The 25,958-nt window shown below is 34.7% G+C and overlaps 1 protein-coding gene across 1 annotated transcript in view; it reads right to left on the bottom strand.

Moving 5' to 3' along the window:
- Positions 1-2,231: 2,231 nt before the first annotated feature.
- The window catches only part of LOC141714751 (uncharacterized), a 166,648-nt gene continuing 142,921 nt past the window's right edge, over positions 2,232-25,958 (bottom strand). Inside the window, exon 8 of the mRNA XM_074518252.1 lies at positions 2,232-2,299. Within this exon, the coding sequence (XP_074374353.1) occupies positions 2,232-2,299 (68 nt within the window). The remainder of the gene's footprint in view (positions 2,300-25,958) is intronic.

The following is a 25,958-nucleotide window of genomic DNA, read 5'->3' on the forward strand; positions in this document are numbered from 1 at the left end:
TAAAATTATTTTCAGTATGATACTTTTGATAAATTTATTCTGACTTTATTTTGATTTATTCAAATACAAATTGGAAATAATTCAGTCTATTCGGGATAAACTGGGTAGTTATTCGACATCTCGATAAGTCATTTTCGAGTTCTCGATAAGAGTCAGGAAAATGATATATCTATATGTATTTATTCTCTAAATATGACTTCTTGATAAGCAAAGTCCAAACGTCCATTTTTAGTTCTCGATAAGTCATTTACCTTTTACTATAAATACCCGGACATCTCGATATACACCTCTTTACGGTTTCGAGATCTCCAAATGACCTAATTTTTCCAATTCTCAACCTCTCTTTCTCATTTCAAACTATTTATCTCTACTTTTTCTTACCCAGTGGAATTCAGTTACACCTTTCATTTCAAAGGAGGGCACCAATTATCTCATTTTTACTGATGCAAATCAAGCTCCTGATACGTTCAAGAGTTTTGTGAAGTTTCTCTTTGAAACTTACTTTGCAGGTGCTCTTACAGCAAATTTAGTCATGTACTTGGATGTTCTAGGGGACTTCTGGAACACAGCTGTGATAAGAACAGTGGTGCATGAGAACCAAACTACTTTCATGGTGGTTAATTGCTCCATTCAGGGTCAACAAGTAGAATTTTCAGAAACTAATATGAACATAGCTCTGGGCATTCCTACTGAAGGTTTGATGGAGGTTCAAACTCGGGATGAACTAACAGAATTCATGGGCTTCATCAACTACAGTGAAAGGATTAACTTAGCCAGTCTCAACAAGAAGAATTTGAGGAAGGAATAGTCATTCCTGTTTGACTCCATTGTGAGAGCATTCACATGTAGGAATACAGGGTATGATAACATTTCTAGTATAGTTCAGAAACTAGTATTCTTCATGGCTCACAACAGACACATCAATGTGGGGATGTTAATTTTGCAGGAATGCAGCACAAGGGTAACTATGCCTTTGTCTTCAAGAGGCAAGGAAATTTTCTTTCCTAGGTTTATAATATCTACTATAAATCATAAAGTTCCAGACATTGATTTACTTAATGGTATAGATAGGACAAAAATAGGCAATTGTAAGCAATCGTTTAAAATTTTATTTGGTTCACTTACTATAAAGAATAAGGTAAGTGCGAGTCTCAAAATCACTCCATTTATGTTGGAGAGGTTTACGACTTACCCTTATTCCATGCCTGACATGAGGTCTACTATTACATCTAGTACAATAATGGTTCATGTACTTGTGGAAGAACAAACACAGGAACACCAACAGGGACCTTCCAATACTGAGACCCTTTCTTCTTTACCATTAGAAGCTAGGAAACCAACCACTTCATCCTCTCAAAAGGGTGAAGTGAGTAGAAAGAAGATAAAGCAGACACCTTTTGCAATAATAAATGAGAGTGGTGAAGACCAAATAGAACAAGAGTCACCCTTGGTCAAGAAAATAAAGAAGGTTAACAAACTGAGTTGACCACTCAAGCCACCTCTGCACCCTCCCAAAAGGATGCAGTTGTAAAACAGGGAAGTAAATAGACTCTGGAGGCATCCTCTCAACAGGGTGTCTCTATTGAACAAAGTATCCACCCTAATGCACCTTGTACAGAGTCTGCACCATCACTTGAACAAATTCAAGTGTATGAAAGGAGAAATAAGGATGGCACACACAAAGAGAGCACATCCCTTGAAGCTCCCTCATTCATTCAGGGGGAGCTGCCAAAACTCAACTCTGAAATTTAAACTCTAATTTCTCAAATTTTTTCTTCATATAATGAAGCACTTGAATCTAATTCTCAAGTGTTTCCAACTTCAAGTGACACAGTTCATGAAACTGTGCTCATCACCCAGGACCAAAATCTAGTTGGTGAGATGCTACATGCTAGGGTAGACCTTGATGACACCAACACAAATACAGAGGTTTCATCAGTTTTCACTGAAGATCCTGTAATAATTTTAAATGCACCTTCATGTGTAAATCAACCTTCATAGGTTAAAAGGTTTGAGGGTAGTACTCCTGAGGGGGAGCTATCTAAATTCTCTCCAATTCAATTGGAGATTCCTCTTGCAGGAATAACTCCCCTCAAAACCCTAGCTGAGATTGTACTCACAATTGAAGCTAGGAGTTCAATTGCCAATGACCCTGCTATAAGGGAGGCAAGTTTAGCACATTCAAGTGCAAGCTCACTACAAAATGAGCAAGGGTTTGAGACTAGAGTATATTACCGTAATCTAGTTAACTCCCCTCCAATTCCAATGGAGGTTCCCACCATAAGTGGAGAATAACAACCTGTCATAAACACAATTCAATCTGTGAGTCAAACTGCGACATCTATCATAGTTGGTTCTATTGGATCCCATCTTTTTTCCTCAAATCCAAATGATCAACCATCAACATCCAACCCTTCACAATAACCATCTCACCTAATGACACCAGACTCAAGCTGAATCAACTTCATCAAAGCAGATATGAGCCTTCAGCTAATTTGATGGAGGGAATCAAAGAAGTTGTACAAGCCACCTTTGGTACTTCAACTTCTTCAAGCGCTCAACAACCAATCTCAACCTCCACAAACTTACAAATCCAGGCTCTTCAATCTCAAGTCTCTACTCTGCAGTCAACAAATGAATCTTTGAACAATCAAGTATCACAACTCACAGCAATGGTGGCAAGTCAACAGGCTAATATCCAGACCCTGGTGGACTCTCACAAGCACCTCTAAATGCAAAATTCAGTGTCTTTGGGAGCCATCATGGGTACACTCAACATCCCTTTTCCTGCACTCCCAGAAGCTGCGAGGCCTGAAATCCCTACACCTCTCATTTTTTTTATAACAAGACTAAGGGGGAGATAGAGGCTAGGTTATTAAGATCATCCCAAACATCCACATCTGTTCAAGCTCAAGCTGCTAATAAAGGCAAATCTCAAGTAGTTAAAGTTGATGCTGGAATAGAGGGGCTTATCAAAGCAGCTGAGGAACCTAGTCTGATCAAGGAATTCCAAGATTTGTTAAAGGCTCTCAGGGCTTCTCTCAATAAAAACTTCATCACCTACAAAAGGGCTTTGAACACGACCATAAACTTCATAAGGGTGATTTTGGTAACCAACATAAATTTTCAAGAAAAGAGAGTTGTGATAAATATAAATGATTTAGGTGTAGATAGATGCAAGCAAGTGTCCCTTAATTTTCTTATATATAAAGAAGGGCATCTGAACTGGATGTCTTTATGAAAAAAAAGTCAATAGAGTAATCAGTGAAGACACTCTCTTGCTTAAGGAATTGCAAAATGCTCAAGAAGCTGTTTTTCCAGAAGCATATCTCTATCCAAACAAGGGAGTAGCTTACATATGTCCAAACACCAAGGAACTCAAAAACTTTCTTATTCCTAGACATTGTGTCATGGCACACAAAAAGCTCATATTGACTTTGGAAACTGGTTTAAAGACCAAGAAGAACAAGACTGATAAAGATATTGAGATGATACAGATTTTGGGGAGATATTTGAGAGATCCTGAAGCCAAGTTTCCCAAAACTCAATTCAATAAGGACGACTTGGATGATGATGAACAGAAGAAAGATGATCAAAAACCTTCTAGCTCAAATCCAAGTCAATCCTCCAAGGCAACTGGCAACAAAGAAAAGAAGCAGGATTAGATGAAGGGAGGTGAAAAGAAAAAAGGTGATGAGAGAAGAAGGAAGATAAAAGAGGATGATTCAAGTACAAAGAAAAATGTCCAGTCAATCAAAATCTAAATTGCACAAACCCCTAAGCCAACAAACTCAAACACTTTACTACTTCTAACCTCTAATCCCAAGTTCTTATACAGACCAACTGCAAATACCATACTAAAACTACCAATCACTTCCAGCCAAACTTCTCAAAAGAAAATTTCAAACCTACCTTTTGTCAAGCCACCAATCAAAGTTCACTACAAATCTGTTGGAAGAAAACCAAAGAAACTGCAAGTTACTGAGAGGGCCATCTGGAACTATTTTAATCAAAATGATTTTCTACCTCTAAACTGGTGCATCACATATGATAATTATTTTCAACAACTATCTGAAGAAATAGTCAAAGTTTGGGCTGTATCATTGAGAGAAGTTAGAATCTACTATTAGGATAGTTCCTACACTTTACTTGGCAAAAATTTAATGGACACATTTTCAACCACAGAGATTAAAGGGTAATCATCTTACTGAAGGATAAGGATACTGGAACAATGTCATGGAGGTCTGTATTGGTTGTATGGTTGATAGTAAGGGAAGAAAGAAGAGCAAAAAAAAGGCTGAAAGAGAGGAGAGGGAAAGAAAATATATTGAAGAGATAGAAATGTTTGAGTAAAGATATGAAGAACTCAAGGAAAAGGGGATGAGCATAATTTCCAAGGATGGACATTTTCTGAACATTAAAGTTGGAAGATTTTCGAGAGTCGGAGTTGGTTACTTGAATAGTTATTCATTAGATTATTTGCTCAAGCTTGTGGAAGCCTCTAAGAGGAACTCAAATTATAGAGGAATTGCAAGTCCTTGTGACTTAAAAGACCTCATTAGACAAGAAATAGGCTATGAGAAATTTGTGTGATGAATGTACCTTTCAAACTCTAGTAATCACTTAATGTATAAAAGTGTTAATTCTGTCAATTTTGTATGTACTATTTTATTGTTCATTATAATTTGGGGTTAGTCTTGTTACCTGTTGATGTGTATTTTTAAAATTTTGTTCTCAGGGAAGGACTAATATCAACACCAATTTCAAGTCTTTTATCTCTTACAGTTCAGAAGTATGGAGAATAATTTGTGGTGTGTGATTATCAACTAATTAAACTAATAAATAATTAAAAATTATATAATCCCTATGAGAGAAAACAATTCAAGAATCAGGGTTCTTCAATGGCTATAATGATGTCTAATTTGTGTTCTTGTTTTGTTAAAAATAATCCTTCTAATGTTTATAAAATCCTCTCCCAAGGTAGATTATAGTGCCTACAAGTGTCCATTGAACGCCACTCTCATGGTCATACAAAGTACAATTATAAATAATTTAAATCCAAGGATTATAAGTTTCACAATTCTCATATCAATATCCCGATCTAATACTTAAATTATGTCTATCATATCATGTACTATAATTAAACCTCCTCTTCCAATTCGTTATAACTCCTAAAGATTCAATTATAAGTTAGCCACTCTTCTAATTGTATAAAGCGCTCAATGAATACTACCCAACTCTTGGATAACGGAATTAGTTACTCATGATAAGATAAACAACCTATATATTAAGAACGCAAACCATGAGTTTAAGAATTAATGCACAAAGAATACAACTTTAAAGTTCCCTTGGAAATCTGGATGAATCCCTTCACTCCTTCTTCCAATCTCCCTCTCAAGCTATTTCTCTCCCTTCTCTCAAGAATACACTTATCAAACTATTCTATAATACACTATGTTATGGTTCTGTATACAATATGTCTAATATAACGACTCGTGTATATTCTTTTATTTTTATTATTTTCAAAGTGTAATAAAGGGTTAAATAATTAAATAAAATGTGTATAATGATTTTGGCAGCAGTTATTGATTGTCATTTAATTATTTGTGATCTGTTGATATGTGAGATTGAATTATTTGCTTTATAATTAAGTTATACGATTTTATTTTATTTGTAAAAGTGATTTTATTGCAGTTTTAATTCCATAAATATTTGGATTGTTCCTAAAATTGGTTTCTTAATTTTATAATTTCAGTAATTTTTTTAGGACTTTATAAAATTGAGTAATCAATATTTCACTAATTAATTATTTTTAAATGATTTTCTGAGTGTGTTTATTTGTAAATTCCATATTTAATTATGGAAATCTTCAAAAATCATGAAAATCATATTTTATTAAGTTCGTATTATTCTGAGAATTTTAAAAATATTTTGGGAATTTTCGGAATTAGTCACTCCCGTGTCGTTTCGTTGTTTGTTAAAAGCGGGTACAAAGTGCACCTTAAAAATTATTTTTAAAATTATGAAATTTGTGTTTTTATTAAGTTCGGGATATCTATAAAATTTTAAAGTTATTTCAGTAAGCTTTTGGAGTTTGTTTTCTCGCGAACTCGGTTCGTAAATTGTAATTTCGGATGTAACCGGCCATATTCAACGTGAATTGTAGTAATAAGAAATTGACATGTATCCTAAATAAAGGATACGTGTCTGTAGCCTGTTTATTTGGGTAAAAACATCATCTCCTTTTTTCTCTCTCGGCTGTAACCCTCAATTTTCTCTCTTTCTCTTTCGAGTTAATCTCTCAAATCTCTCTCCATCTGTATCTCTCCCCTCCCCCGTTTCTTCCTCCCGTTCTTCTCTTTTCTTTTTCCGACGTTCTTCTCCGGCTTTCCCTGTTGCTCTGGTCTCACCACCGCCCTGTTTTTCCGGTGAGCTTGGTGGTTCCTGTTGCTTATATGTATATAATTATGTGTGTGTGTGTTGTGCCTGTGTGTATGTGTGTTGTGTTTGTGTGTGTGTGTTGTGGCTGTGTGTGTGCGTGTTTGAGCAGTGGTGTAAGTGGGGAGGCACGTGACCACGTGCCTCCTTGTTCCCTGTTCTATGTTGCTGTTGGATTGTCCTTTGGGTTGTCCTTTGGTTGTCTTTGGGCTTGACAGTTGGGCCTTTTTGTTGGAACTTTTCTGTTGTGCCTGTTTGTGCAGTTTGGTTTGGTGACTGGAAATTGATTTTTATGTTTTCTGCAGGGAATTAATTGAGTATCGTTCATGAAATAAAAAATTTCTTTGCGGGAAATAATATTAATCGGTATAATTTATTTGGGAACCCGTATTATATCGGGCGCCAATAAATTATGCCGCCGTTGACGATGAACTTCAGTGAGTCAACGGTGGACGGTGATGACTTTGTTCTGAGTCCTAAATTTTATAAATAAATAAAATGATTTACGAAAAATACTTCCAGATTTAAATAATTAATTACGAATTGTATTGTGGTGTACGTTGTATAAAATGATGGAATTGATATTGTGGATTATTGGGATTGTTGACGTCGAATGTAATCGACAGGTTGGCTTATAAACAAAGAAGTTGCTGCCAAAATTTTCTAAAAATTTATTTGTAAACGTACGTATCTATATTATACGTGTTACCCCTATTTGTGTTCGGATTACGTGATTATGTGTATAATAACTATACGAGTCAGGGTATCAGATTGGGTTATTAGGATTTGAGGATATCAAGCATGTCGGTATACCTGAAAAAGGGTATTCTGTATTTGTAGATCCCATTCGAGTTTCCCAGGATTGAAATCAGTGTGAAAGCTATTTAGGGTTTGGTAAATCGTTGCAAGGCAAGTACCCCTGACCATTCTTTTATGGTTCAGTACGTATGAATAGCTAAATGTTTTATTCTCGTAATGGAACAAAAACGTTTTAAGTTACGTATCCCCTGTAGTTATAAATCACTGTTTTCAAATTGTTTTGGGGAAAAGTAACTTCGAAAGGTACCTATCTCGAATGAAATGATTTATAAACTGGATTTTTATATGTGTGCTGGCAAAATGAATGGTTTTGAAATGAGATAGGTACAAGTGTTTTGAAAACTGGATAAAACGATCAGATATGGGATACATAGGGGCCAGAGTAGGCCTATTGAGGTGGCGTAAGAGGGTAATTCGGTTGCGCGCAATATATAACCGATTAGTCCAGCAGGTCAGAGACCTAGCTAGTCTGTGATTCCGAAATAGGTAAATGGGATGGCAGTTAGAACCGTCTGGTATTGATAGCCTGTCCAACTGTCTTCACATATCTGTTACGTATCTGATTTGGATTTGTGATTCCCGTAAGGGTATAAGTAGTTGATACAACGGTTTTATAAATATGAATAACATGCTAAAATTGGACTCTGGTACTTACACAACACACTACTACGTTGTTTTGATAAAGCATGCTAGTTAGTGATATCTAGTTATCTTCGATTTTCTTTATATAATGTTGATATCATGATTAAAGCTTTGTTCCTATTATTGTTACATTACTGTTTTTATTCCGTTATTCATATATTGGCACTGCTAAGCGATTATGCTCACCCTTGTAAACTGTTATGTATATCTCGTAGATGCCTAGAAGACCAGTCAGACATACCTGTGTTCCCGCCCCTTTAGGACCCGGCTCCTCTGAGGTAGTTTGTATCAGACCATGAGGTTTGATGAGTTGCTGAATGAAGTTAGAGTGTGTTAGATGTTGAATAAATGGGTTGTAATAATGTGAACCTGAATCATACTTGAACCTGGATAGGATCTTGGTTTGGGGTCAAGTTAGTATATTTTAAAATAATCTTGTTGTTTATATTTTGGTATTTGTGTTTGATGGCGTCAAACTCCTGACCCCGGGGTTGAGGTCGTCACATCTAAAACCTAATATAAAAGAGTTTTAATGCTTTTTCAAAATAAATTGGACTTTGATGTAAAATTCGTAGGCTGTCTTCCAGGCCTGATTTTGGGCTTCTCCGGTTGAAGTTTTTATGTTGGACCACTTCTAAAACGTAGATAATTCTGGTATCTTTGCATGGGCTGTAAGATCGCCCAATTCCGATGTCTAGAACTCAAGTTACGGCCATATATGTGATGAAATTTACGGATGAGCGGAAGCGTGAAATAACAATTATTCCGTAAAAACCATATACCGCACATATAGAAAAACATATAAAAGGGAAAATCTGAGGAATCGAAATCATACCTCGTGAATCGAAGCTTTATAAAATTGGAGTGCTAGCAGTTGATCCTCAGTGTGTGAAGCACTCTACCGGTATCCACCAAGAATAATCCGCTTCGATGAACCTTTTTATAAAACTAAGCTTTTATAAAAATGGAGTTTTTGGGAGAGAGAGAGAGAAGAAGAAGATGGAGGCTAGGGTTTTCACAAAACCAAAGTTATGTGTGTTATCAAATGAGCCATCCATCTCATTCTATTTATAGGACTCTCCTAGGGTTTTATAATATATCTTTATATATATTAACCCCCACATTTTATCTTTATAAAATGCTTTAATAATAATTAAAACAATTTTAATTATTATTTCTTTTCTTAACTATTTAGAAAATAATTCTCTCTCTCATTATTTCATCAAAGAAAATTTTCTTTTATGGTGTGACCCTGTAGGTTCAATATTATGCCGGTAGTAGAAATAAATAATAATAAACATTTATTAATTATTTATATGAATATTAAAATTCACTAAATATAATTAACTGATTAATTATATTTATTCTACATCGTGAGTGATGCTTCTCAACATATCGCGACTATCCGGATAATATGAATTCACTGCCTAGAATACCAAGAACCTGTCAGTGAATAGTTACCGTACAATTAACTCCTTCTACCCTCCAATGTCCTGATTAAATACAAGGCATGGATCTTGTGTCAAGCCTATCTAATTTAATCATTTGCTTTCCCATTCACTATGCTCAGTTCTATGTAAATTAGAAACTCCTTTCTAATTTCATTCACTCTGGCCAGAGATTCCTGAACTTGCATAAGTGGATCAGCTTTGAACATTCTCTTCCTTCACTGGAAGGGATAAATCCTTTATTGATCATACACTATCTTCGTGTACAAATTTCTATACCCAGTAGAGCCCTAATAATTGTCCCTGGAGACTAAGAACTAAACCAAAGCATAGTTAAATGTATACAAGATGACTATGATGACCTCAAGTCTAAGGATACTTGTACAACTATCACTATGTGAACAACTGCTGACCCGTGAGTGAACTCCATCAGTTGTTCAGCTGTGCGAGTCATGTTCCGTGAACTTATTCTATAATAAGCACCTACATACTAAATATAGTGTCACCACACAAATGCCTATGAGAACAGACATCCTCCTGAAAGGAGCAAGCATAGTATGTACCAATCTTTGCGGATTATTAATTACCAGTTAGTAATCCTATGACCGGGAACTATTTAAGTTTAGAGTTATCATCTTTTAGGTCTCACTATTATGATCTCATCATAATCCATAAAAAGCTTTATTCTAAACTATGGTATATCTTATTTAAACACTTAAATAGATAGAGCCCGTAATAAAAACAAAACAAGTCTTTTATTAATATCAATGAAATCAAAACAGATTACATAAAAGTTATTCTTAAATCCTCATACGTGATTGGACTTAGGACATTTCTCTTTCAATCTCCCACTTGTACTAAAACCAATCACTCTGGTATCTAATACCCATCTTGTCTTTATGACGATCAAAGTGACTTTCAGAAAGTGTCTCTGTGAGTGGGTCTACTATGTTGTTATGTGTGTCAACTCTTTTTCAATACAATACAAGAAATGTTACCGCGCTCCCACTAACCCTTTTGTAGACACATGGTTCATCTACGTTTTTTGATAAAACCAAACTCTTTGATTGTCTCATCAAAACGGATGTTCCATCTACGAGAAGCTTGCTTTAAACCACATATGGTTCGCAACAGCTTACACAATAGGTTTTCATTTCCCGTGGAAAGAAAACCATCTGGCCATTTTCCAGATCTCATAGTCGTAGTAAGCAGAAACCGCAAGCAAAATCTGAACTGATTTCAACAGGGCTACAGGTAAAAGGTTTCATCAAAGTCAATACATTGCCTTTGTTTGAATCCTTTTGCCACAAGCCTGGCTTTAAAGGTCTCCACCTGGCCATCTGCTCTAATCTTTCTTTTGTATACCGTATACATAGATTCCATTTCGGATTTCATGGCACTTTGCCATTTCTCTGAGTCAACACTACTCATAGCCTCATTATAGGTCATAGGGTTGTCATCATCAATGATTGACAACTCATTGTCATTCTCAATGACAAGGCCATAATACCTCTCAGGTTGGCGAGACACTCTCTCTGACCTACAAACGGGCTGTTCCACAGAAGGTTGTTCAGCCTGAACAGGTGTTTCCACTTGATCCGTAGTAGTTTGTGCTTCTTGAACTTCATCAAGTTCAATTTTGCTCCCACTGTTTCCTTCAGGGATAAACTCCTTTTCCAAGAAGGTAGCATGTCTGGAGACAAACACCCGATGATCGGTGTAAAAGTAATACCCTAAAGTCTCTTTAGGATATCCCACAAAACTACATTTTACGGATCGAGATTCCAGCTTATCTGGGTCAACTTTCTTGACATAAGCTGGACATCCCCAAATCTTAATGTGTTTAAGACTCGGTTTCCTTTCTTTCCATATCTCATATAGAGTTTGAGGAATAGATTTGGAAGGCACCTTATTCAGTAAATATGCTGAGGTTTCCAATGCATAACCCATAAGAATACTGGAAGATTCGCATAGCTCATCATGGACCGAACCATGTCTAACAAAGTTCGATTTCTCCTTTCAGATACCAATCTGGAGGAGTCCACTGGGAGAATATACCCTTTTATTTGAGATAATCTAGAAACTCTTCATTCAAGTATTCACCACCTCGATCTGATCGAAGAGTTATAATACCATTTTGGTTTGTTTCTCCACTTCATACTTATACTCTTTGAACTTTTCAAATGCATCAGAAAGTATGAAAATCCACCCATGGCTTGCGTAGACATTGGTCCACATACATATGTGTGTACCAATCCTAGCAAATCTGCAGCACTCTCTCCATGTCCACTAAATGGAGATTTGGTCATTTTACCCAATAGACAAGACTCGCATGTAGGATATTATTCAAAATCAAAAGGGGTCAAGTAACCCTTCCTTATGCAATGTCCGCAGTCTATTTTCAATAATATGACCAAGTCTGCAGTGCCAAAAGAAAGTGAGATTTTCATCATCCCTTTTCTTTTATTAGTTTGTTCAATCTGAAGTAAATTATGTCACATACATACAGACCATTATTTAAAATACCACGTCAATAAAGAATATTATCTCTAAGGATAGAACATTCATTATTCTTAATTATAAAATGAAAAACCATCCAAATCCAACATAGGAATAGAAATAATATTCCTTACAATCGAGGAAACAAAATAACAATTATTTCAAACAATAGTCTTGCCCGTAGGTATATGTAAATGAAATGATCCTACATCTTCAGCAGCAACTCTTGCTCCATTTCCCATTAGTAGAATCACCTCCTCTTCCTCAAGAGTCCTACTTCTCCTTAGTCCCTGCAACGAATTGCAGATGTAAGAACCACAGGCGGTATCTAATACCCAAGTAGAAATTTGACTTAATGACATATTCATTTCTATCATGAACATACCTGAATCAGAAGCGGTAGTCTCACTCCCCTTCTTCTTCTTCAACTCTGAAAGGTAAACCTTGCAGTTCCTCTTCCAGTGCCCCACCTTGTTACAGTGAAAGCAAACAACTTTGCTCTTGGGGTCTTCAGCTTTTGGTGGAACCGGCTTTTCTTCACCTACTTTCTTCTTCTTGGAAGGGTTCCTCTTCCTTATCTTAGGATTGGAACATTCACCAATTAGAAGAACAGAACTCTTCTTAGGGAAAAAAATTCGATTCCGCAGTCTTCAACATGTTGTGGAGTTCAGCCAGGCTGACATCCAGCTTATTCATGTGAAAGTTCACAACAACTACAAAAACGAACCCGGAAGTGATTGCAAGACCAAGTCTTGGCTCAGCTCCCCATCCATGGCAAAACCAAGTTGTCCAAGACGTTCAATCAAATTGATTATCTTAAGTACATGGTCATTCACGGATGATCCCCCAGACATCCTACAACCGAACAGCTCCTTCGATATCTTATATCGAGCTGTCCTCCCTGCCATATCATACAACTCTTGTAGATGCATAAGGATAGTGTGAGCATCCATATGCTTATGCTGCTTCTGTAGCTCAATGTTCATGGAAGCTAGCATGATTCATTGAGCAACTTTTGCATCATCTATCCACTTACGATACACAACATGTTCATCATTATGTGCATCGTTAGCAGGTTCAGTAGGCTTAGGTGAGTCAAGCACATATTCCAGCTTCTCCACCCTGAGAACAATTCTCAAGTTTCGAAGCCAGTCAGCAAAATTAGGACCAGTCAACTTGTGAGCATCTAGTATACTCCGGAGTGATAGTGCAGAAGACATAACGAATATAGTAAATATATGAATGATAAACACATAACAACACTTAGCAAATATTCAATTTCATTTCAAAATACTATATGAATCGGGTCTTTATTCATAAGTGGCTCCCACTAGTTTATCTAATTTATACACCAAGAACGATCCGATTCGATGAACCTTTTTATAAAACTAAGCTTTTATAAAAATGGAGTTTTTGGGAGAGAGAGAGAGAAGAAGAAGATGGAGGCTAGGGTTTTCACAAAACCAAAATTGTGTGTGTTATCAAATGAACCATCCATCTCATTCTATTTATAGGACTCTCCTAGGGTTTTATAATATATCTTTATATATATTAACCCCCACATTTTATCTTCATAAAATGCTTTAATAATAATTAAAACTATTTTAATTATTATTTATTTTCTTAACTATTTAGAAAATAATTCTCTCTCTCATTATTTCATCAAAGAAAATATTCTTTTATGGTGTGACCCTGTAGGTTCAATATTATGCCGGTAATAGAAATAAATAATAATAAACATTTATTAATTATTTATATGAATATTAAAATTCACTAAATATAATTAACTGATTAATTATATTTATTCTACATCGTGAGTGATGCTTCTCAACATATCGCGACTATCCGGATAATATGAATTCACTGCCTAGAATACCAAGAACCTGTCAGTGAATAGTTACCGTACAATTAACTCCTTCTACCCTCCAATGTCCTGATTAAATACAAGGCATGGATCTTGTGTCAAGCCTATCTAATTTAATCATTTGCTTTCCCATTCACTATGCTCAGTTCTATGTAAATTAGAAACTCCTTTCTAATTTCATTCACTCTGGCCAGAGATTCCTGAACTAGCATAAGTGGATCAGCTTTGAACATTCTCTTCCTTCACTGGAAGGGGTAGATCCTTAATTGATCATACACTATCTTCGTGTACAAATTCCTATACCCAGTAGAGCCCTAATAATTGTCCCTGAAGACTAAGAACTAAACCAAAGCATAGTTCAATGTATACAAGATGACTATGATGACCTCAAGTCTAAGGATACTTGTACAACTATCACTATGTGAACAACTGCTGACACGTGAGTGAACTCCATCAGTTGTTCAGCTGTGCGAGTCATGTTCAGTGAACTTATTCTATAATAAGCACCTACATACTAACTATAGTGTCACCATACAAATGCCTATGAGAACAGACATCCTCCTGAAGGGAGCAAGCATAGTATGTACCAATCTTTGCGGATTATTAATTACCAGTTAGTAATCCTATGACCGGGAACTATTTAAGTTTAGAGTTATCATCTTTTATGTCTCACTATTATGATCTCATCATAATCCATAAAAAGCTTTACTCTAAACTATGGTATATCTTATTTAAACACTTAAATAGATAGAGCCCGTAATAAAAACAAAACAAGTCTTTTATTAATATCAATGAAATCAAAACAGATTACATAAAAGTTATCCTTAAATCCTCATACGTGATTGGACTTAGGACATATCTCTTTCAATATGCGCGTGCAGCCCAATCAATCTGAATTTCCTTATGATTTAAGTCCAAATAAGCCCAATTCCATATAAAGTTGGGAATTCTTTATCTCATGTCATAAAATAATAAATTCTAATTAATAATATCTAATTAATTATATAATATTATAAATATGAGAATAAAATCCTTTAAAATATATATAAATATATACTCTATCATTACCAGACATGAATTTGTGATAAGCAATCTTCTCACAAATTGGGGGAGATTGTTGTGCAAGACATGCATGTATCATAACAAGACTAAGTTAAATTAACTGCATTACTTGAGTCTGTAAAAATATCAAAGATTAGACTGGAGTATTTTTCTTTAAACAGTCTCAAGATTAAAAATAAACTCTGGAAGAAGATCAAGAAGATCAGGCCTCGGAGAAATTGTGAAGAAGCCTGGATTTGAATAAATCTGTTCTGGGAAAAATATTATAAGTCAAGATATCTACAAGTCCCAGATCAAGTCTTATAGAGAATTCATTCGAGAACTCTAGAATGACTTATCAAGAAGTCCAAAACAACTTATAGAGAAGTCTCAGAGATATCGACAAGCCAAATGAAGACATGAAGATTGGAGATATCGACAAGTCATTTATGTATTAGAGAACTAAGAGATATTGACAAATCAAATGAAGATGTGAAGATTAGAGATATCGACAAGTTATTTCTACATGTAGAGACTTGGAGACCTCGACAAGCCAAGTTCACTTATAGAGAACTCAGAGATCTCGACAAGTCAAAGTTACCTATCGAGAACTCAGAGACCTCGACAAGCCAAGTTCACTTATAGAGAACTCAGACATCTCGATAAGTCAAAGTTACCAATCAAGAACTCAGAGACCTTGACAAGCCCAATCTACTTATAGAGAACTTGGAGACCTCGACAGGTCAAAACACTTATAGAGAACTAAGAGATCTCGATAAGCCATTATATTTATCGAGATGTCAGTTCTCTATAGATCAAACTAGAGATCTCGATATGAAGCTCAAATACAGAATGCAGACAAGTTAAATATTCAAGATCATCAATCAATAAATGATATAATCACTTAGATTGAAAAGTCTACAAAAGCAGCTTGAAGAGTACAAGATCAAAGGCCAAGAATAGCTGACAAAGAAAGTCACAGATTCACAGGATTTACAAATATACACTAAGCCAGAAATGGAAAGCTTTATAGATAACTTAAAGAAGGGTTTAGCACATCTTATTGCATGCTGATTGGGCCTCCTATATTGATTCTCGCAGGTCTGTCACTGGTTATATTTTGTTGTTTGGGTATTCTCCTATTACATGGAGATCTAAGAAACAGCATATCGTTTCTAAGTCTTCTTTTGAAGCAAAATATAGGGACATGGCCTCTGCAGCTAGTGAAATTACTAGTGTTGTTTGTTTTCTAGCTGAACTTGGCGTTTCCAATCTTAAGCCTATGACCTTGCATTGTGACCGCATTATACATTGCTAAAAACCCTGTTTTCCATGAAAGGACAAAGCATATAGAGCTTCACTATCACTTTAGTCGTGATAAGGTGTTACAGGGTTTGATTCAACTCACTTATCTTCCCACTCATTCTCAACTTGCTGATATATTCATTAAGGTTGCACCATCTCCTCAGTTTAATACTTTTAATACTTTGATGTCCAAGTTTGGTTTGGTGTCTTCACCTCCCCATCTTGAGGGGGGGCTATTGAAATGTTTTGGATGAAGTATAAGCTGTGTGTGAGCTGTCATTCTAGTGCCATGTCGGCACTAAATTAGTTACAGAAGTTAGTTATAGATTAGAGGATATAAGGTTACAAGAGTGTGTATTAAATCTACTAATACATTTTTTTTCATTTAACAATACTACTTCATTTTCTCTTTGTTGTAAACAATGTATCTTCATCTTCGTTAATCTGAAACTTAATTCATTGAATCCATGGCTGCTGTTTACATTACATTGATTAACATCACTGGTGTAGAAAACTTTGATGTCTCCGCAGCATTGTTACTTATGCCCACTTTCAGTATAATTATATCACTGATAGTCATGTTATTACAAAAACTAATGGCCTTCGACTATATCTCCCCTCTCTTTCTACTATTTTATACTACCTCGTTTGCAAAAATATTTTAAGGCAATATAATTTAGGGCAACTTTATCAGATATAATACAGTGAGATTCTAGCATCAGTGCAGTAAAGTTACTCCTTTCAACTTTAAAATAAATTTATAGCCATTGATACGATATTATTTTGAGAGTTCAAATGCAATTTGCTGTGCTCGGATGGGATAAAAGTATGAAAGGAAGGCTTGATTTGTAGAAAATGTTTTACATAATTCAATTCAAGCCAACGCGACACAAGAAAATAAAAAAAATTGTAAAATAATTTACTCCTTTTGTTTGGTATCATTATTTCACATGAAAAATTTTAGGGGTAAACAATCCGCTTTGAGTTATGTTTTTTTATTTTTGATTTTAATTTTGAATTCGAGTTTTTTTTAATCGAGTCCAACCAAACCCAATTATGTTTTAAACTTGTTAACGAAAAAGTCAAGTTTGAGTTGTTCATGCTACATTCTAGTTTGAGCGTTTAGGTGTTGCATCTCAAATTGTCTCATTCTATTTTTCTAATTTTATCAGTTTTTGAGTTAATGAATATCAAAAACTATTAATTATCTTATATTCTCCTAAATATATTATTTCTACAAAATCTTATATTAAAATTTTTGAAATCAACTCACCATCATCTTATTTTACCAAAATTTCTACTTTCTTTTTAAGTCAACTTTCCACCTAGATATCTTGTATTTACTTTTTAATACCATTTATCCCCTTTCTTCAAAAATCGACTTACTATAATATATTTTCCTAAAAATTTTATTTTGTAGCCTTTGAAATATTATAAAGATAAGTATCTATAAATATTTATCATTGCTAGGAATGTGTTGTGAATTTGATGATAAGTTAAACAAAACACTTAGTAGATTTTATTTAGTGATTTTGTAGCTTTCAACGGATGATGACTTTAACATTCGTTGAAAGAGAAGCTTATGTAACAATAAGATTAGTAGCACATTTCTGCATATTGTAATGCCTTGGAGAACTAAAATGTTGTAGAATATTTTAAGTCATGTTAACTACTAGATTGATATGCAAGATAGGTTGGCTAATTGTAAATATTAAATGCCTTGTAATTGAAAGAGATATGTCCGAAGTCCAATCATGTATGAGGATTTAGGAATAACTTTTATGTAATCTGTTTTGATTTCATTGATATTAATAAAAGACTTGTTTTATTTTTATTGCGGGCTCTATCTATTTTAAGTGTTTAAATAAGATGTACCACAGTTTAGAGTAAAGCTTTTTATGGATTGTGATGAGATCATAATAATGAGACCTAAAAGATGATAACTCTAAACTTAAATAGTTCCTGGTCATAGGATTACTAACAGGTAATTAGTAATCCACAAAGAACGGTACATACTATGCTTGCTTCATTATGAAGGATATATGTTCTCATAGACATTTGTGTGGTGACACTATAGCTAGTATGTAGGTGTTTATTATAGAATAAGTTCACTGAACATGACTCACACAGCTGAACAACTGATGGAGTTCACTCACGTGTCAGCAGTTGTTCACATAGTGATAGTTGTACAAGTATCCTTAGACTTGAGGTCATCATAGTCATCTTGTGTACACTGAACTATGCTTTGGTTTAGTTCTTAGTCTCCAGGGACAATTATAAGGGCTCTACTGGGAATAGGAATTTGTACACGAAGATAGTGTATGATCAATAAAGGATCTACCCCTTCCAGTGAAGGAAGAGAATGTTCAATGCTGATCCACTTATGCTAGTTCAGGAATCTCTGGACAGAGTGAATGAAATTAGAAAGGAGTTTCTAATTTACATTAAACAGAACTAAGCATAGTGAATGGGAAAGCAAATGATTAAATAAGATAGGCTTGACAAAAGTTCCATGCCTTGTATTTAATCGTGACATTGCAGGGTAGAAGGAATTGATTGTACGGTAACTACTCACTGAATAGGTTCTTGGTATTCTAAGCAGTGAATTCGTATTATCCGGATAGTCGCGATATGCTGAGAAGTATCCATCACAATATAGAATAAATATGATTAATTTATTAATTAATCATATTTAATGAATTAGAGAATTTATATAAATAATGATAAAATAGTGTTATTATTATTCATTTCTACTATCGGCTTAATATTGAACCTACAGGGTCACACCATAAAAGAGAATGATTTAATGGTGGAGGAATTAATTAATAATGGCTGGTAATTATTTATTTATAAAATAAATAATTAATTAGCAGATTTAATAATTGATTAAATGAGATTTAATTAATTCTTAATATTATTAATTAAGAATTTAATTTTAGAAATTAAATCAAGTGCGAGAATTATTTTTCTAAAGTGTTTAGAAATGGGATTAATGATTAAAAGGTGTTTTAATTATTAGTTAATTGGTTAAATCAATTAAAGGGTTAATAATAATAATATTTTATGGAAAATTTTCAGCTGAAAATTTTGCCTATAAATATACTATTATAAACCCTATTTGCCTCAACCCAAATAATTTACCCTAATTCTAAAGTAGGACAAGAGGGAGGCAACTAATTCTCTCAACCTCTTCCTCATCCATCACATTGTACTCTTGGTGGATACCGGTGGAGTGCTTCACACTTGAGGAGCAGCTGCTAGGGATCTCCGCTCATCGTTCTTGGATCGCTATTAAAGACCTCCATCTTTCCATTAACGTAAAGCTTCCTAAGGTAAACATACTGAACTATGAATTAAATATTATTTTTTGCATGGATCCTGCGGAGGGTTTTGGGTTTTTTTTAAGAGTTAAATTCACATTTTCGCCGGGTTTATGTGCTAAAAACCCTTCAGTAATCTTGTGTAAATGAAATGGAGTTAACTGCTTTGAAGATAGTTTCAACGGATGTTCCACAAGGCATCAACGGATGATCAACTAAAGCTTCAACAGATGGCTCCCAAAGTTTCAACCGATGATCAACCAAAGTTTCAACGTATGATCAACCACAATCTTAACGGATGATTTAATGAAGTTTCAACGGATGATCAAATTCAAAAGAGTAGTTGATAGTGACTTGATAGTCACATGCGTTGATTGTATGTAAATGGAATGTGGCAGCCTATTTGCAGGATTTAGAGAACAAAGAAGCATTTCCATTTCCATGCTAAATTGAAAATATTCAAAAATGCTGGATAGAGAAATGAAGAAGCATGAAATTAGACTAGTAACATTTTGTCTTATTTGTTTGTCTTTTTATCATGTAACTTGGTGATACATTAGCAAGTAGAACTTTATCCAAGTGAGTAAGTATTTACCAGACAAATAGATAAAGCTATATCTGTAAAGAATTTCTCTGTTCTTGTGAGTTCAACTTGTAAGCAGCTATGTACAACATTGTAACACAGAGTTCTCTCATTAATATATATCTCTGGTGGAAAAGTTCAATCCACCAGAAAGTTTTTAAATACTTGTATTTGATTAATTTGTGTTTTGATTTCATCAATACTTTTATTCTGCACCATTGCTAAATCAAACACAGTTATATATTCATAGTAGAACTATTCTAAAAATCAAAAAGAAGCTAAAATTACAATCAACCCCCTCCCTTCTGTAATTCTTTGTTAGATTGTTTGGGAATAACAATTGGTATCAGAGCAAGCTCTAGAAGAACAAAGAGTTTAAAGATCACAAAAACTAACAAGATGAGCAGAAAATATGGAGTAAAAATTCCATTTCAGGACAAAGACAACTATCACCATTGGAAGGTGATGATGCACCTGCATCTCCTCTCTCAAGATGAAGAATATATGGACTGCATTGAGAAAGGTCCACATGTCCCTATGAGAGCTGCTACAGGAAATGAAGCATCCATCCCAAAGCCTAGAGCAGAATGGTCTGATCCAGATATTGAACAAGTCCATAAGGATAAGAAGACCATGAATATTTTGTTTAATGGTGTTGATGGTGACATGTTTGACATCATAAACTGCAAAACTGCTAAAGAGGTCTTGGATACAATTGAAGTTATATGTGATGGAACTGAGCAGGTAAGGGAAAATAAAATGCAACTCTTGATTCAGCAATATGAGCACTTTTATAGTGAAATAAGTGAGTCACTCACTAACATATTTAGTAGATTTCAAAAACTACTAAATGCTCTAAAGTTGCATGGAAGAGTCTATCAAACAAAGGACTCAAACCTCAAATTTCTTAGATCTCTGCCAAAGGAATGGAAGCCTATGACAGTCTCATTAAGAAATTCTCAAGACTACAAGGAATTCACCCTGGACAGACTGTATGGAATTCTAAAGACCTATGAGCTTGAAATGGAGCAAGATGAAAAGCTAGAGAAAGGAATAAAGAAAGTGAAAGGAATATGTCCTAAGTCCAATCATGTATTAGGATTTAGGAATAACTTTTTATGTAATTTGTTTTGATTTCATTGATATTAATAAAAGACTTGTTTTGTTTTTATTACGGGCTCTACCTATTTAAGTGTTAAATAAGATATACCATAGTTTAGAGTAAAGCTTTTTATGGATTATGATGAGATCATAATAGTGAGACCTAAAAGATGATAACTCTAAACTTAAATAGTTCCTGATCATAGGATTACTAACTGGTAATTAATAATCCGCAAAGATCGGTACATACTATGCTTGCTTCATTATGAAGGATGTCTGTTCTCATAGACATTTGTGTGGTGACACTATAGCTAGTATGTAGGTGCTTATTATAGAATAAGTTCACTGAACATGACTCGCACAGCTGAACAACGGATGGAGTTCACTCACGTGTCAGCAGTTGTTCATATAGTGATAGTTGTACAAGTATCCTTAGACTTGAGGTCATCATAGTCATCTTGTATACACTGAACTATGCTTTGGTTTAGTTCTTAGTCTCCAGGGACAATTATTAGGGCTCTACTGGGTATAGGAATTTGTACACGAAGATAGTGTATGATCAATAAAGGATCTACCCCTTCCAGTGAAGGAAGCGAATGTTCAAGGCTGATCCACTTATGCTAGTTCAGGAATCTCTGGCCAGAGTGAATGAAATTAGAAAGGAGTTTCTAATTTGCATAGAACTAAGCATAGTAAATGGTAAGCAAGTGATTAAATTAGATAGGCTTGACACAAGATTCATGCCTTGTATTTAATCAGGACATTGTAGGGTAGAAGGAGTTTATTGTACGGTAACTATTCACTGAATAGGTTCTTGGTATTCTAAGCAGTGAATTCGTATTATCCGGATAGTCACGATATGTTGAGAAGTATCCCTCACGATGTAGAATAAATATGATTAATTAATTAATCATATTTAATAAATTAGAGAATTTATATAAATAATGATAAAATAGTTTTATTATTATTTATTTCTACTACCGGCTTAATATTGAACCTACAGGGTCACACCATAAAAAGAAAATGATTTAATGGTGGAGGAATTACTTAATAATGGCTAATAATTATTTATTTATGAAATAAATAATTAATTGGCAAATTTAATAGTTGATTAAATGAGATTTAATTGATTATAAATTAATTAAGAAAAGTTCTTAATATTATTAATTAAGAATTTAATTTTTGGAAATTAAATCAAGAGAGAGAATTATTTCTAAAGTGTTTAGAAAAAGGATTAATAATTAAAAGGTGTTTTAATTATTAATGAAAATAATAAATGGGTTAATAATAATAATATTTTATGAGAAAATTTCAGCTAAAAATTTTGCCTAAAAATATACTATTATAAACCCTATTTTTATTCTAACTCCAACCCAAATTTTTCAGAAAACCTAATTCTCTACACCTCCTCCTCCTCCTTAGCATCGTTTTCTTGGAGGATACCGGTAGAGTGCTTCACGTTTGAGGAGCAGCTGCTAAGGATCTCCGATCGTTGCTTTTGGATCGCTATTAAAGGTTAGTAATCGATTCATATGTTTTAATCACGATTTATATGCTTTTATTTGATTTATATGTGTAAAAGTGTTTTACCATGCCTCCGCTGTGATTAAAAATCCAACAATGGTATCAGAGCATAGGTTGTATGCATATAGATTTGTGGTAAAAATTTCAGAATTTTATGTGCTTGTATGAATTAATTATGATTTTTACAAGTTATATTATGGATTAATTATGTCTGATGAGAAATCGTTTCTCAGAATAATTTTGAATGTTGATCTGGGTTCTACAAGTGTTGTAGATCGTCTGGGTATTTTTTCATAATTTTATGAGGTATAGATTTTTTATTATGAATTTTTGAAGATCTTGCAATTAAATTCGTAATTAAATAATCATATATATATATATATAAATTGTTAGTATGTATATATATATATACATCTGTTGAAAGATTGTGGCTGTTTGGGACAGCACGGAAAGAAGACAGACACGCCAGAGGATGTCAGGTACGGCTGCACGGCGATCGAGAGAAGAAGCTGTCAGGCGGCTACTGCAGGCGCATGTGGCGCATGTGGCGCACGCGCGCGCGGGGGGTGTCTCGCATTCCGGGAATGCGTTACACCCTGTGGCACATTCCGGAATGCGTTACACCTTTTAATGGCTTAAAAGGGTTGTAACGCATCACCGGAATGCGTTACAGGGCTTGTAACGCGTTCCTGTAATGCGTTACATCCCGACTGTCCACATTAAATTTGATTTTTTGGGAGTTTCGTAACTCTGTTTTGGGCGTGCAATATATCGTTGGATTCGTTTTTCCAAGACGGATCTAATGGAGTGATCAAATTTTAGTTTATATAAAAGTTTTGAACTGTTTATATTTCCGAAAGTGTTTTAAAGCTGTTTTTTAACTGTTTTAATTGCTTTTAAATGCTTCATATGATACATAGAGATGTATAATGCTTAGACCAATATGCTAGATGATGTAACATGCCTACCTTTATGTTTATTCATGTTGATATATATTATATATGCTTAGTTTATCATGCGATGATAGATTTAGGTGAACTTAAATGAACATAAGGCGTTTGTTAGACAATCTAGTATAGTGAAATTGTTTCATAACCTAAATAATAATATTATGAATACAATCATGAGATTCTTGTGTTTATGAAACACGTAATTGAATATGAAATTTCGATATGAGAGAAAGAATGATTCTGTCAACAACAGATTTCTATTTGTAAGAAAGGGTTATTAAGTGACGCCTCTTGACAGTGCTCCACCCGATCTGGGAATCATCTGATTATTGATTATTGATTTGAAATATTTAATTTAAAAGGAAAAATCTCTTCATAATATGATTATGATTGTAACGTAATATAATCCCTCTAAAATTAAATAATATCAAGTAGTAATTGGCCAATGACACAACGGGCTTGTGTCGGTCATAGCCTTCCAACATGATAGAAAGTAGTTCTTATTTTTAAATCATTGTCGGTTCGTGCTACAGCCGAGGTTGTGTGATGGAATGTAGGATCCCTATTCCCACTAGCATTATGAATGCTTAATTTTCACTTAGGGGGTTGAATAAATTAGATAAACTAGTGGGAGCCACTTATGAATAAAGACCCGATTCATATAGTGTTTTAAAATGAAATTGAATATTTGCTAAGTGTTGTTATGTGTTTATCATTTACAGATTTACTATATTATGTCTTTTGCACTATCACTCGGGAGCATACTAGATGCTATCAAGTTGACTGATCTTAATTTAGCTCTATTCTTTCACTGTAACAAGTTAGGGCATTGGAAAAGAAACTGCAAGGTTTACCTTGAAGAATTGAACAAGAGGAAGGGTAGTAAGACTACCGCTTCTGATTCAGGCATGTTCATGATCGAAGTTAATATGTCACTAGGTCAAATTTCTACTTGGGTATTAGATACCGCCTGTGGTTCTCATATTTGCAATTCGTTGCAAGGACTAAAGGGAAGTAGGAATCTTGAAAAAGATGAGGTGATTCTACGTATGGGCAATGGAGCAAGGGTTGCGGCCATAGCCGTAGGATCATTTAGTTTACATATGCCTACGGGCAAGACTATTATTTTGAATAATTGTTATTACGTTCCCTCTATTGTGAGGAATATTGTTTCTATCCCTATGTTGGATTTGGATGGTTTTTCATTTATTATTAAGAATAATGAATGTTCTATCCTTAGAGATAATGTTCTTTATGGACGTGGAATTTTAAATAATGGTCTGTATGTATGTGACATAGAGCATGATTTACTTCAGATTGAACAAACTAATAAAAGAAAACGAGATGATGAAAATCTGACCTATTTATGGCACTGTAGGCTAGGTCATATTAGTGAAAATAGACTACGGATATTGCATAAGGAAGGGTTACTAGACCCCTTTGATTTTGAATCATATCCTACATGAGTGTCTTGTCTATTGGGTAAAATGACCAAATCTCCATTTAGTGGACATGGAGAGAGGGCTGCAGATTTGCTAGGATTGGTACACACAGATGTATGTGGACCAATGTCTACGCAAGCCATGGGAGGATTTTCGTACTTCATTACTTTCATAGATGATAGATCTAGATTCGGATATGTGTATTCGATGAAACACAAGTCTAAAGCCTTTGAAAAGTTCAAGGAATATAAACATGAAGTGGAGAAACAAACCAAACACAGTATTATAACTCTTTGATCAGATCGAGGTGGTGAATACTTGAATGGAGAGTTTCTAGATTATCTCAAAGAAAATGGTATAGTCTCCCAGTGGACTCCTCCATATACTCCACAGTTGAATGGGGTATCTGAAAGGAGAAATCGAACTCTGTTAGACATGGTTCGGTCCATGATGAGCTATGCGAATCTTCCGGTATTCCTATGGGGTTACGCATTGGAAACCTCAGCATATTTACTGAATAAGGTGCCTTCCAAATCTGTTCCTCAAACTCCATATGAGATATGGAAAGAAAGGAAACCGAGTCTTAAACACGTTAAGATTTGGGGATGTCCAGCTTATGTCAAGAAAGTTGACCCAGATAAGCTGGAATCTCGATCCGTAAAATGTAGTTTTGTGGGATATCCTAAAGAGACTTTAGGGTATTACTTTTAAACCGATCATCGGGTGTTTGTCTCCAGACATGCTACCTTCTTGGAAAAGGAGTTTATCCTTGAAGGAAACAGTGGGAGAAAAATTGAACTTGATGAAGTTCAAGAAGCACAAACTACTACAGTTCAAGTGGAAACACCTGTTCAGACTAACAACCTTCTGTGGAACAGCCCATTCGTAGGTCAGAGAGAGTGTCTCGCCAACCTGAGAGGTATTATGGCCTTGTCATTAAGAATGACAATGAGTTTTCAATCATTGATGAAGACGACCCTAA

Source organism: Apium graveolens, chromosome 3 (genome assembly GCF_009905375.1).
Source record: "Apium graveolens cultivar Ventura chromosome 3, ASM990537v1, whole genome shotgun sequence".
In the NCBI taxonomy this organism is placed as follows: domain Eukaryota; kingdom Viridiplantae; phylum Streptophyta; class Magnoliopsida; order Apiales; family Apiaceae; genus Apium; species Apium graveolens.